The sequence below is a fragment of the Hakea prostrata genome, chromosome 9, assembly GCF_041222555.1.
Source record: "Hakea prostrata isolate BN-2017 chromosome 9, UWA_Hpros_2, whole genome shotgun sequence".
NCBI classification, from domain to species: Eukaryota; Viridiplantae; Streptophyta; class Magnoliopsida; order Proteales; family Proteaceae; genus Hakea; species Hakea prostrata.
In genome coordinates, this window is record NC_142608.1 from 44,657,561 (window position 1) to 44,671,079 (window position 13,519).

General features: G+C 36.0%; 1 protein-coding gene across 2 annotated transcripts; it reads right to left on the minus strand.

Annotated features, from left to right (window-relative positions):
• Nucleotides 1-2,770: 2,770 nt before the first annotated feature.
• Nucleotides 2,771-12,576, minus strand: DELTA-OAT (ornithine-delta-aminotransferase). 2 transcript variants are annotated; one of them, XM_089168275.1, is made up of 10 exons: nucleotides 12,194-12,575; nucleotides 10,458-10,566; nucleotides 9,376-9,606; nucleotides 8,151-8,310; nucleotides 7,732-7,787; nucleotides 7,368-7,520; nucleotides 6,413-6,510; nucleotides 5,581-5,661; nucleotides 4,998-5,231; nucleotides 2,771-3,158 (listed from the first exon to the last, which is right to left on the minus strand). In XM_089168275.1, the coding sequence occupies exons 1-10, from the start codon at nucleotides 12,325-12,327 to the stop codon at nucleotides 3,002-3,004; spliced, it is 1,413 nt and encodes a 470-aa protein (XP_089024401.1). In that variant the 5' UTR covers nucleotides 12,328-12,575; the 3' UTR covers nucleotides 2,771-3,001. The 2 variants fall into 2 exon arrangements, with proteins under 2 accessions (XP_089024401.1, XP_089024402.1); XM_089168276.1 differs by lacking the exon at nucleotides 2,771-3,158 and having other exon boundaries at nucleotides 4,994-5,231; nucleotides 12,194-12,576.
• Between the last annotated feature and the right edge of the window lie 943 nt (nucleotides 12,577-13,519).

Genomic DNA, 13,519 nt, shown 5'->3' on the forward strand with positions numbered 1-13,519 from the left:
ACAAAGTTATTTCATGTGAAGAGGAGAGATAAGGGATTTAGGATACCCTCAGTTTGAAGAACATTTTCATTATATAATATACGATCATTTTTTAGATTTTTTATTTTAACACCTTTGTAAACATCTTGTTGAATACTTTCTCTCTAAATCACCCTCCCCTCACAACAATCCCACTTAATGGGGGAAAAAAAATTAATTTGTTGAAGAACACAATGGTATATTTCATAAACAAACAATCTAAAGAGAAACAAAAAAAGTTATTTGTTTCACCCTATAAATCTCATGAATGATGATACGCTAGTGCATCTTTTCATTGCTCCATGCACCTAATTATGTGGTCCATTCACCAACAAAATGCCAATGAGAGGATATGCATGGCAATGTTCAACAATAAATATTTTATTTTATAACATTCCCTAAATTATTATTTTTGTAATAGACTATTAAGTGAAATAGTTCTGGAATAGTAAGTCTTAAATAGCTTAATTTATCAAAGTCGTCTAATTAAATGGTCAATTGGTAATTCCATATCCAGAATTGTTGAAACGGTGGAAAGGATATTGAGATGTTTAAATGATGTCGAGTTTCTTCATCAATTATATAATGGATGTCTATTACTTTTTCAATGAGAGATCTTCTAGGGACTAAACTTACAAGAGAATTAATGTCAAAAACAAATGTTAAGCATATAACTTGCTATTACATAGATGAGACTCTTGGCCAATTTTAATATAAAGAATTCTAAGAGATGAAAGGGCTCACTTTGTAGTGGAGTTAATTTTTCCAGATGTCAATGTATTTAAATCCAAATGAATATTGAAGAGGGTATGGACACTTAATGTGTTACCAAAGGTGAGAGCCTTAATCTGGAAAGCTTGCAATCAAGCACTGGCTACAGGTGCCAATTGTACTCGTAGGGGTATGATGATTAAAGCTAATTGCTCTAGATGTGGGGAACTTGATACCATTGAACATATACTATTTCATTGCACATTTGCTAGAGTTGTTTGGTTAAGTTCAAATCTGAGTCTCCGCTTCAATGAGCAACAAGCACATTCTATTGATCAAAAGATTAAAGATTGGGGGGGGGGGGGGGGGGGCGAAGATCAAAGAGGATATAAGGATTTAGAAGCCCATATAGGTTTTCCACTGTGGCATCTCTGGAGAGCAAGAAATGTCAATCAATTTTAAAGCAAGATAGTTGGAAGCCGATGATGTGATTCAGTTGGCTTCTCAAGCAGCCATGGAGTACATTGCTGCTCAAACTGCTAAAGGGAGACGCAGGGAAGGTCTGAATTCACTGTCTCACTCTCAATCACGAGTTCACCAGCATGGATCTCTTATGTGGGAACCACCTCCAAGGGGCGTGATCAAGATCAACACTGATGCAGCACTACGGTCTAATAGGATAGCAAGTGGATTAGGAGTTGTTGCAAGAAAATGGATGGGGACCCGTTACTGGCAAGTCTATTCCTCTAGTGTTCGGAGAGGCTGCTGTTGGTGAAGCGATGGGGATAAAACAAGGACTATGGTTAGCAGCTGAGAATGGTTGGCTTCATGTCATCATTGAGAATGACTGTCTCTCAGTGGTAAGGCTCCTCTTAAATCCAGCTCTTCTGGTCACAATTCAGCAACAAAATGTATTCTCTAATATCAGACATCTGGCAAGGGCTACTTTGTCTTGTGTTTTTTCTTTTACTCCAAGAGAAGCCAACTCTGTGGCTCATTCCTTGGCTCAGGAAGCCCTAGTGCTTGAGACAGCACTGGTTTGGCATAATTCTATTATCTGGCTGAAGGAGAATGTTCCTCAATTAGAGCTTGTGTCTCCTTCTACTTAATCTAGTTTTCTACTAAAAAAAAAAAATATTGAAGAGATAATGAAGAATCTCCATATCTCAAGATGAAGGGGTCTTATGTACGCTATCTTGCATGGAAGACCAAACATCCATCATGCAATAGGTATACCAAAGTTACTACTCTAAACATTGGCTTGAACATTGGCCTCAGGTAAATAATATCCTTAAATATCTACAAACAACTAATTATTTTTCTTATGCTATCTTTGGTATAGTTTAATTTATGATTATTTAGCCTCTAAACACAAATAAATGTATTTGATATGATTTATGACTCCTCGAGTTACTCATTAATATAAATCAATTTAAACAGAAATTCATAAATAGGTCAGGGGCTGTTTACAATTTATCACTGTAAACTGTTAATTTTTATTACGTGGGTACCATTAATGAACATTGCAAAGTTACTATTTAACGAGGGATAAAAAGGTAAAATTACAAAAATTAGAACGAAACTATATTTTTCTCTATAGCCAACCTCCACATTGCTTCCATTTCCATTTTAAGGATATCAAAACCAGTCAAAACTAATAAAAATGAGATAAAACGAAGACTAAAAGCCAATATATATTTCACAAAATTAACCAAAAGTAATCAAAAACCATATTGATGATACATAATATCTTATTCATCCAACGGTGCCAAAATTCTTGTTATATAATTTCTTATATTTTTTTTTCTTGCCCAAACGATTAAAATATAAATTATATTTAATAGTAATAAAATAAAAACTTTATATTATTCATAACCTATTATCATAATTGATTATTCATAAATAAGGCATAAACATAAATATAAATTATTCAGTTTTTAAGTGTTTGATGGGTATATTCATGTTTTCAGTTTTGTATAAATTTGGAAGACTAATTTCCAGTGGAAGCTCAACTCTCAAGCAAATACTGAACACAATGAGCTGAACAAACGAAAATAAGGAGATATACTCATCAGTAGGCAATCTCCAGTTATTTATATTGAGATATTTCTTTATTTGTAAAAGGAAATGTAGGTTCAGAAGTACAGCCAGGATATTACCCAGAAACAATTCTTCTTACATTTTCTTCTCCTTTGGAAGGGTTGGGAAGGTAGTGTCAGAAGCTATGTAGGACTCATTGACCCAATAGTATGCGGTAGAAATCACATGGAACTCAGATATCTGAAGGGCCATACATATTTCGACCACACCGGTCACAAACCTCAGAGTCTGCCGGAGCAACTGCATCTGGCTTCTGCTGCTTCATCTTTGGTAAGTCAATCTCCAGAACTTTATGCAGTGCAGTTGAAGCTTCTTTGAGCTCATCCATACTGTAATCAGTCAATGCAAAAACAGAAACCAAGGCAATTGCCATGTTATATTATGAAACTCTAAAGGGAAGCCAAAGACCAAAAAGGCCTCTATGATTTGTTGCAACTAATGTTATGCGCACACTATGCAAGAAGACAAGATAATATTTTGCCAATGGTGTCACTCCCTATGCTAAAGCTCTTAGTAGCAGTTGGATTCCAGTTGAAAGATTTATTACAAAATTAGCCTGATCAAGATGCCAAAACATCATACTCTGGAATATACCCTGGACAGATGATAAGAATTGTCCTGCTCTTCCTAAGAATGTGAACATCATTAGACAATTGCAAGCAAGCATACAATATCATTCTTGGGAATCAAAATTCTCTGTGAAAGAGGACTCAATATGCATTATTCACATGGTATGCAGTAGTAAAATCTTTAGAGTATCAAAGCCAGGCATTTGTGTTGAGTGTAATAAACTAATAAAGTTTACCACGGTTGCAAAGAGTCTACTAGGAGGTACCATGTACTGTAGAGATGGGAAGTGTTTTCAGCGCCTATTGAAATGTAGCCTACCCTTGAACTAATTCTGACATTTCATAGTGATAGGCCACCCCTTGGACTGGCATTCTGGCAATGGCCAGGAATTTATAACACCTGGAAGTTCAGAGTAAAAATCTATACCATGGACTGAACACTTAACCACCAGCAGTCCATATATCAAGTCGCTAAAGCCAAAAGCACTATCAACTGTTGGTGATGTAGGTCCCCACACCCATCCCAAGAAGATCCCCAAGGCCCGAAAGAGGGCCTAGATTGCTGCCCAACAGCATAGAAGAATGGTTCAACAGCAGGGGCAATTTTGTCATTTTGGGCACCCCAACTGGAGCCAGTTGTGTCTTGTTACATTCAGAATTTATTAGTGGATTAATTATGTTTTGTGTTGCTATTTGAATCAGTTTATGTCAAGAAGAAGTCCAATTTTTAGATAGAAGTTCTATTCAAATAGAAGTCCCATTTAAACTTGGTTTTGAAGTCCAGTCCTATTAGGAGTTTTCAATAAAGACTAAATACAAAGCCTCATGCTTGTAACAAATCAGTTTTCAAAAAATAAAACTATTGAAGAGAAGTTGCAGCAAGACAGGAAGGATTGATTAGGGTTCCTCTAGTGCAGGAATTCCTGCACTCCTTGCATTTTTCGAATCAATTTTCATTCACAAGTCCTTCAACCGGCAAGCCATCATTCTTAAGCCTTCTTTTCTCTCTTCCCCTCCATCAAACCTATCCAAATTCCCTCAATACCATACGGCCCTAACCTTCTCAACCCCAACACCCCCCCCCCCCCCCCCAAAAAAAAAAAAAACCCTAATATCCATATCCATCAATCCCCACCACAGAAACCCCTCCCCTTCTAGAGTTACCATCTCTCCCGTTCATCTAGCACTCGACACCAACCCCAAGCCACCACCAAGAAACCCTAGAATTTCAATCTGAGAAAAACCAAAAAATAAGACAACAAGAAGGTGAGATTTGTATTTCATTAACCTAAAGCCTATAAACCTTAGCCAAACCTAGTATACCTCTCCTACAAACCTTAAACCCTGTAAACAGCCTATAAACTCCTCGCAACCATTTTGCTTCCCACTCAACTAGGTTCCTTGGTTATTGACCCTCATCCCAGTGAGGCTACATCAGGTGGCCTTTCAATGCATCCAAAATATGTCAATGATTTGGAGTAAAAAACCACAGTTAAATGGTTAACCTCCATGATTCTGTCACCATATGCCTACTGTTGAAAAAACATTGAATCAGGATAGCTTTTGAGAATGGATATTTGTCCATAATGCATTATTTACCTCATGGAGAGTGGTGGGGTTAATCGAATTATATTGTTATGTGTTGGCTTAGCAAGAATTCCTCTATCCCTCATCTTGAGACAGACATCATAAGCAGAAACAGGGAACAAAGCTTTGCCATTGAGCTCCACAGCATTGAGCAAACCTTTTCCTCGAACTTCTTTTACTATCTGAGGGAACTGTTGCTGAACCTTCACTAGCTGCTGCCTCAATTCCTGCCCCGACTTTTCTGCCCTATAAAGTAACAACATAATATCATCACTTATTACAAGTTCAGAAAATAAAGAGAATCCCAATCATGTAAGACTCAAAATGAGAAATATTTAAGTTTTCCATTGCCATAATGCTGTATAACCAACACTAACAAGCTACCCAAAAAAAGTATATATCAAAACCTGAATATCTATATCAAGCAATTTTCACTGAGTTAGCCACTTCTAATACTAACAGAACTAGCTATAGTATTTAAGTTGGTGTCTAATTGAAGCAGGCACTTTTTCCACTATGATATAACAGTGCAATTTTTAATCCAGATCACTAGGCTTCATTATGAAGAAGATATCACGAAATGAAAATATCATACCTCTCAACAAGTCCCTCCTCAATGATGACATCTAGAGAGGCAATGGCTATTGCACTTCCCAAAGGATTTCCACCAAAGGTGCTGAAAACAATCAAATCATCGGCAAGAATTTTGTAAAAGCTAATAATGATATCAAAAAAGCAAACATATACAAACTATGAAATGCATATTGGTTTATGTAAAACCATAAGTTGAGGAATCTATAATATTGAAACATCACTTCCAAAACTGGCCTCCTAGATGAACTGACATCCAGAGAATATGGAAATTAAATCTTAAGGTCTCAAAATCAGATTTATCAATTTCTTGGAAGCTAGATTTTCAATTCATTTCAAAATTCCTACTTTAAGTTCCTCATTGAGATATAACAGGAGTGGATCACAATGTCACTGTTCCATACATCAATTTGGCATGATTGAGCTCTAAATTTAGGGATACCACTTGTGCTGGAATTCATGCATAAATTTAAACTGCATCAAGCTGGATCCCCAGTTTTGGTCTCATTCAAAATTTGTTGGGTGCCTAACCCAGCTTTTCTGAGTTGTGCCACCACACGACTAGAATAAGGACTAAACAGCAGCCATCAATGAATATCTGGAAACATGCTTCTTTACACTTGGTTTTGGATAAAACCCGAATATCTGCAGATGAACGCTACACAGGACTATGGTTGAGATACAGCTTGGGTATGAATCTTATGATACTTTAATGAAGTGACAGCCTGATGTGGTTAAAGATCCTAGGCCAATGTAATGACGAAACATAATTTGCATGCACTTCAACAATTTGACCGAGAAATTTCAGGTAAAATAGATCACTTGAAGCAACACACCTTCCATGTTCTCCAGGCTTGATGCATAGCATTACATCCTTGTCTGCAAGAACAGCACTTACAGGTATGACTCCACCACCAATTGCTTTTCCTAGAATCTTAATCAAAGAGTGTTGATAGAAAATTAGAAATCAAAGATGGTAAGAAAGAATAAGCTCTCAACAGAATGGCATAATTAGGTATTTATCCGTATCAAAATATAGCTAAAGCTCAGACATGACTTAACATATTGACAAATAAAAATTTAGCACAGCACCGCTGAGGTACATGCTTGTTTGGCCTCTAACACTAAATAAAAGTGTCTTATGGAACATTATTTTCTTGAAATGACAGAGTTTCAGGGTCATACTAGAGCTGGCAATAATTCCATAAGTGTAAAGATAAAACCATGCCCCAATTGATTCTTAGATCTGTTCAAACTGCCAAAACCATATACTTTTGTTCATGTATCTAATAAAATTTAGAAAGCAGCTTTGGAACAGATGCATGGACTTGTTTGGTGTGAGGTTGTTGCATAGTTAAAATTTCCCATCACTCAGATGCCATACATATGGTGCACATGAAATGAGTCTCACTATTCAATTAGTCAATCATCTCCTTGGTCAAAATCAAAAGTCAGAATAAGTGGTGGCAGTATATGCTAATCCAATATTTTTAGGGTAGGACACCTCTATGAAAGGTGTGAAATCTGAATAACCTAGAAACACTAGCATGTCTTCCATATGGCTGTCACACACTTTAAAGCTTAGCCTCGTAAATAAGATTTTAACAATCACAAACTTTAAAGTGTTACCTAGTAATTTATAACATTAAGGAACTTCTAAATGGAACACCAGATTGATGTTAAATCTATGTCCATGCCAACATAATATAAGCAACACTAAAATAAATAAAAAGTGTGTGCTCCTTGATGGCTTGTCAGATTTTTACACATAAAGAAATTAAAACGCCTTACCACAACATCAGGTCGAACATCTTCCCAGTCACAAGCCAGCATTTTTCCAGTGCGCGCTATGCCAGTTTGTATTTCATCAGCAATCATTAGAACATTGTATTTTGAGCACAGATCTCTCACAGCTTTTAGGTAACCATCTGGTGGAACTATAACCTAGAGAAAAGGAGAGAAGAGACAGAAATCAAATTAACAAAAGAGAATTTGTTCAAACTTTCAGGAAAAAATAAACAACTATCCAATAAGGATTTGATAATTTGATTAGGCAGTTCTAAACCAATTGCACTGGATTCAGTTACACAAGGAATAGTTGATAAAGTTTGTAAGCATCATCCAACTAGCCAGTTCCTATCCCAAGGAGACATACCCCAGCCTCTCCTTGAATGGGTTCAAATAAAAATCCAGCAATCCGGTCTCCCTTCTCTGCAATCCAGAAAGAAGTCAATGATTAGAGTGATGACATTTAGAATGGCTATGAGAATGACTACAGCTCTCAACCAAAACTTAAGAAGAATGCAGGACTTGTCCTAGATATGCATTTAGTTACCAAAGGGAAAGCAGTAAGGTGGACCATGCTCCAAGAACTGGATCCACCATCCAATGGCTTACTCCTAAGATATCTCATAAAAAATTTAATAAATTTTGTTACTATGACTATTCAAATAATTATATGCTTTTTTGGCTTATAATTTTTTTCCAAGCTGAACTGATAATGATTATTTCCTGTATGGCTGCATGTAATCTACCAGATCTCTAACATGTTTATATTTTTTTTAATTTATATACCTTTGAAGATACTCTCGAGTTTAGCAGCATCACCAAAATCAACCTTAAGATGGCCAGGTAACAATGGCCCAAAACCACGAGTAGCTTCATTGTCACAGCTCATAGAAATCACACCAATGGTACGGCCATGGAAACAGCGACAACATGAAATAATAATAGCCTGAACATGATTCAGTTTGAACAGAGTTTGTTAGTTGGCCTCTTTCCAACAAAATGGAATTGGATATTAGAGACTTGATCAATTAATGTCACTTGTGTCCTATCCTAAAAACAAAATCTAGATGGTTAAACACAATTCAAAAATGAAAACTAAGTTAAGGAGTAAATGGGCAGATTTAATTTAGAGCGGCCTAGTGCATAGCAAACTTTCAATAGCCAAAAGAGATCACTATTTTGGTCTTTAGTAAGAAATAACAACTTACTCATCAATAGGAAGTTCTATAAAAGAACTAACCTAAAGAAAGGAATAAGAAATACATAAGTAATAAAGTTGTAGACTCAGCTAAAATATACCAGCCACTCTCCATTTTACAAGGTTTGGTGGGATAGAGTAACAAAGAAATTTATCATTTAGCTTTTCTCTAAGCCATTTATAAACTTATAAACACTCTAGAAGGCTAAACTCAAGAAACAGATAGGTCCTCTGCTTAAATCAACATTATATGATCAAAGTAATTTTTCTCAAAGGCCCTTATGTTATTTCAAGTTTAATGCACCACAAGATTGGTGAGAAGATGAGACATGATAATATGATATTACAAATACTAAGTCATAGTTTAAAAAAAAAACCCAAAAGCCACAGGATCGGCTTCCTATGGATTCCAATTTGAATCAGTCCAGAAGGTTGGTACTGGTCATGAATCGGCTAGAACCCAAGTACTGGAACTCGAAGAAGAAAAGATTTTCAAAAATTGGTGGATCAATGCTAAAGAACCCAATGATATCATTGCTCTCCAAGGATTATTTCTACCATTACTATTAAGCAGATTCATTCACAAGGAACTCACAGGACTCACAATTTATGTCAATAAATTTTAAGAGTTATTTAGGTGAAACTACCAAAGACCAAAACATGCAATTTTATCACAAACAGATCGTCAAAGAGACATCATCAGCCACAACCCATCAGTTCATTAAAAATATTGTATTTGGACCACTGGCATCAACCAAAGAAATATCTCCATAAATAAGCTTGACATTCCATGGCTGACTAATTGAATCATACCTCATCCTTCGGGATCTTTTTCTTTTCATAACCCCACTTCCTTGCCAACTTCAGAGCTGTTTCCACACCTTCAGCTCCAGTATTCATTGGAAGCACCATGTCATAACCAAATATGCTTTTTAGCCGTTCTGCAAGTAGTGGGAATTTATCATTATAGAAGGCCCTAGAGCTCAGGGTAAGCCTTTCTACCTGTTCAACCAAGGCCTTTATGATCTTTGGATGACAATGTCCCTGCATTCCAGAAGCAAGAGATGAAGTTTAAATCCAGGTTTTACTACAGCACGAGTCAGCAGTATGTGTTTGTTCACTTATGACATCAACAGACATCCTCAAAAACAAAAGATTCTGTTGGACCTCAGTAAAATGCCTCAGCTAAGCCCACCAGCCTGATGAGCAGTACCCTTTGAACATGTCATGCCAAACTGGAATATAATAAGGCACATGCAGAAATTGGGTAATGCTAATTTGGATGTCATACTATAGAGTTGAATTATTATATTTAAAACAATCAAAATTTATGACCTCTTATATGCCGAAAGCTGAAGATGCTTAGAGTGGGACACAACAATTATATCAGCATCCTCAGTATGTGCAAGTCCACACTCATTCGCATGGTTCTGCATGTGGCACTGGGGGATACAATCATACAAGTAGGGGTACAATACACACAAAAAAAAAACACCCTCACACATACTAGGAATCAACACCTGGCATTTGGGCTTTGATACCATGTTACAACAGTTAATCGCAATAGCTCACCTATTAAGTTAGGGCCACAACAATGTATACCAACAAAAACAAAAGGAAATTGGTGGAAATAAGTGCAAGGAATTTTCTGACAACTTGAAAAATTTTCCCTGAGCAAACTTCATAGTGATATGAGAGAGAGTATGAGAGTTGGGTAAACATTACAAAAAACAGATTTACATCAACCAAGTTTGGAAGGAATGTTGTACTCTGTATTACAAGGCATCTATAGATGTCCTGCCCCAAATGATAAAATAAGTTGATTATTAAGCATCTGATGTTGATGTAACTATCACATAAGTCAAAAGCTCATTCTGTATACAGAAAAAAATTACCTGATTGACAGCAGAATAAGCTGAGAGGAAATCCAGATATTTGTGGCCATCGGCATCCCATACACATGATCCCTTTGCTTGAGAAAATACCACAGGAATTGGATGGTAACTGCATTTTAATCCAACGTATTTGACTTAGAATAGGAGAAAGATATATCAAGCTTATGAAACACAAAACAAAGTTAAAGCAAGCCCAAAACTTTTCATGCATTGACATTGATTGCTAAATCTCATCAGATCACCAGTCAAATATGGTGATTGATTGCACCAAATTGCCCATAATTCCCCTATTCTTCATCCATAATTGAGTTTTTTTTTTTCGTTTTGGGCTTCCTTCAAATTGAGGTTCAATATCAGGGGAGAGTTACAATGTATACTTATTATGCATATCAGAAGGCTGAGACTTTTGAGTGTCTGGTTATATGCCAAACTAATAAGAATTAGACTATGATATGCATTACCATGATAAAGTTTTATGGGTTTAATCATTCAATTAGAAATAAAAATGTGATCTAAATTTTACTCAAAGAAGATTGTTCTAGTGGCTATAAATCTAGAAGTTATCCAGGATGAACTAATTAGCTAACAAAACATTACAAACAAAAACTCAAACCCCCAAAAGAAAGACAAAGAAAGAAAAAAAAATCAATCTCTGTATCAACTCTTGAAGAACCAGTTCAATGACGAAAAGGCATAACAATAGCTTATCCAATACATTAGGAAGAGTATTACTAAAACACCAGAGGTAATTGTCGATTGGCATGACTTTAGAGTCAAGGCACACAGACAAAGCTAGGAGACAGGTTAGCATTTAAGCAGCTTTCCAGGTAACCCTAAGTACTCGGCAAGAAATTACTTTCCTTTGTTATTACAAACCCATAAATCTTAGAGCTAATTTTTTCTACATAGACTTGTAATGGGAGCTGGAGGCCTTTAAATGTCTTTGTATGAAGAAGTGATTTAATCTAGATAGAAGGAATTTGAAAAACTAGGGGCAAATCTAAGATAACCTTAGAAGAAGGGTGACAAAGGATATGCATAGCTTAGGCCTTGTATCTAGTATGACCTCAAGTAGAGGTGATTGGAAGGAAAGGAAGGATCCATGTAGCCAACCCCATTTAGTTGGGATAAGGCTTGTTGTCGTTGTTGTTGTAGACTTGTAACGGGAGCTGGTTAATACCTACTTATAGAAGCTGCTGGTTCTATTTGTATATTCAAAACCACTGACTAGCAGCGGCTTCATTTTCATTTCCCCTCCTTCAAGCATCTAACAACACCTCTTGCTACGCACATTTAATTTGCAACTGAGATTCTGTAATTATAGTGAACCAGATGATGATTAGCAAGGCATTTCAAAACAGAAAAAAATTGAAACCGAGTGAGGATTTATCTTCCTTCTGGTTTCCTCTTGATCGTTCTTATGTAGTATCACGATAGTTTTAAATATTTTTACCTTAGAATAAATTACAACTATATATAATTCCATACTTAGAACAAATAAACGAAGAAAGGAACGAACTTTATCTTGTATTTCACCACAAAAAGTGTATTTTTAATCCATGTAATGAATTCAAACAAGGATATGTAAAAAGAAAATCAAATAACAGAATTCAAGCAGAACCTTGAAAGAAAAGGGACCCAACAAGATAAACAATACACAGTGACGTTACTACTGAAACTCGTCAGCATTTAAACCGGGTGGGGGGGAGAGAGAGAGAGAGAGAGAGAGAACCAACTTGTGAGCGCTGTATTCATTTTCCATGTTGATGAGTTCCTGAGAAGAGGAAATTTTCTTTTCAGGAAGAGCGCTGAAACTCCTTCCCCTACAAACCCTCTTCAATACATACTGTAGAGGTCTCCTGGTAGCCATTGATGAAGATTAGCTGCTCTGTTTTTTTCCCACCACCAATTAATCAAGTAAACTATGCGTGCTCAACCTTCAACAGAATTTCTTTTTCTTGAATTTCGTACCCAACCCAGATCGTAAAATCAAAAAAAGTGCCCAATCCTCTCTGCCTTTGTGATTCTGGTTTCATTGCATTTTATAAGACTGCAACTCCCAAAGCATCTGCATGAACCCATGATCTTATTGATCTCTGATCCGTTCCAATCCCCAAAAAAGGCAAGCGGAAAGAAAAGCAGTTTATATCAAATTCCTAGTTTGCCCTTATATTCTGTTTTTACCTCTTACTATTTATAATTCATTTTCACAAATTTCACATTTTTCTACTACTAAAAAGAAAATGAGAAAGAAAAGAAAAAAGTCACATTTTTCCAAAACTATATTCATGGCGATGAAAATCTTCCGGGCTTCCTCTAGAACTAAACGAATTCTGACGAGTATTCAACATGAAAAAGAGGACCTGAGTGAATGGTAAAATTAATATTTTAAATGTTTTATTAAGAAATGATATCATCATTTAACGTTAATTTTTAAGAATTTCTCAATAAATATTTCTCTTATTCTCATACTTTAAAAGAGAACCCACCTCTGAATTTTAACAAGAGACATGAATGAGTCACCCAGTAAACTTTCATCTTAATATGTGGAGAGAAGTAATATGTACTTAAATTTGATTGCAAGTTTATGGAGTATATAAATAATTTTATCTTTTTTTTTTAAGAAAAGATAGAGGATGATTTTGTAATTTTAAACAAACTCACTTATAGTTGTGGATAAGGCATATGCTAATTTATGTGTAATTATTCTCTCTCGTCCACGTCAATGTTCCATCGATCAGATAATGCAGTTCACCGTAATCCACAGTCACACACGGTAGAAGAAGGAAGTGCACCTAACATTGGATTACGGCATCACCTGCTGGAAAGACAAAAATTTCCCACTACACGTCAGAAATTAGGCTCAACGTATCTGTTTCCCTAGTGGGCCCACCACTCCCTTGAAGACCCATATGGCCATATGAGAATGAAGCGGAAAAAATGAAAAAAGATGATAGAAAACCATATTATTGTACTGTGTTTCTAAGTCGTTAGTGTCTATTTGTAACCCTATTTTGGTGTCCGCGAGAGTTATAAACTTATAATACAAAATCTAAAAGATC

Excerpts from the sequence above, each read along its gene's own strand:
- DELTA-OAT (XM_089168275.1), bottom strand. The coding sequence starts at position 12,327 with ATGGCTACCAGGAGACCTCTACAGTATGTATTGAAGAGGGTTTGTAGG. Across the intron at positions 10,567-12,193 it reads AATGAATACAGCGCTCACAA|TTACCATCCAATTCCTGTGG; the intron begins GTTGGTTCTCTC and ends ATTAAAATGCAG. Across the intron at positions 5,662-6,412 it reads AAGCCTGGAGAACATGGAAG|CACCTTTGGTGGAAATCCTT; the intron begins GTGTGTTGCTTC and ends GATTGTTTTCAG.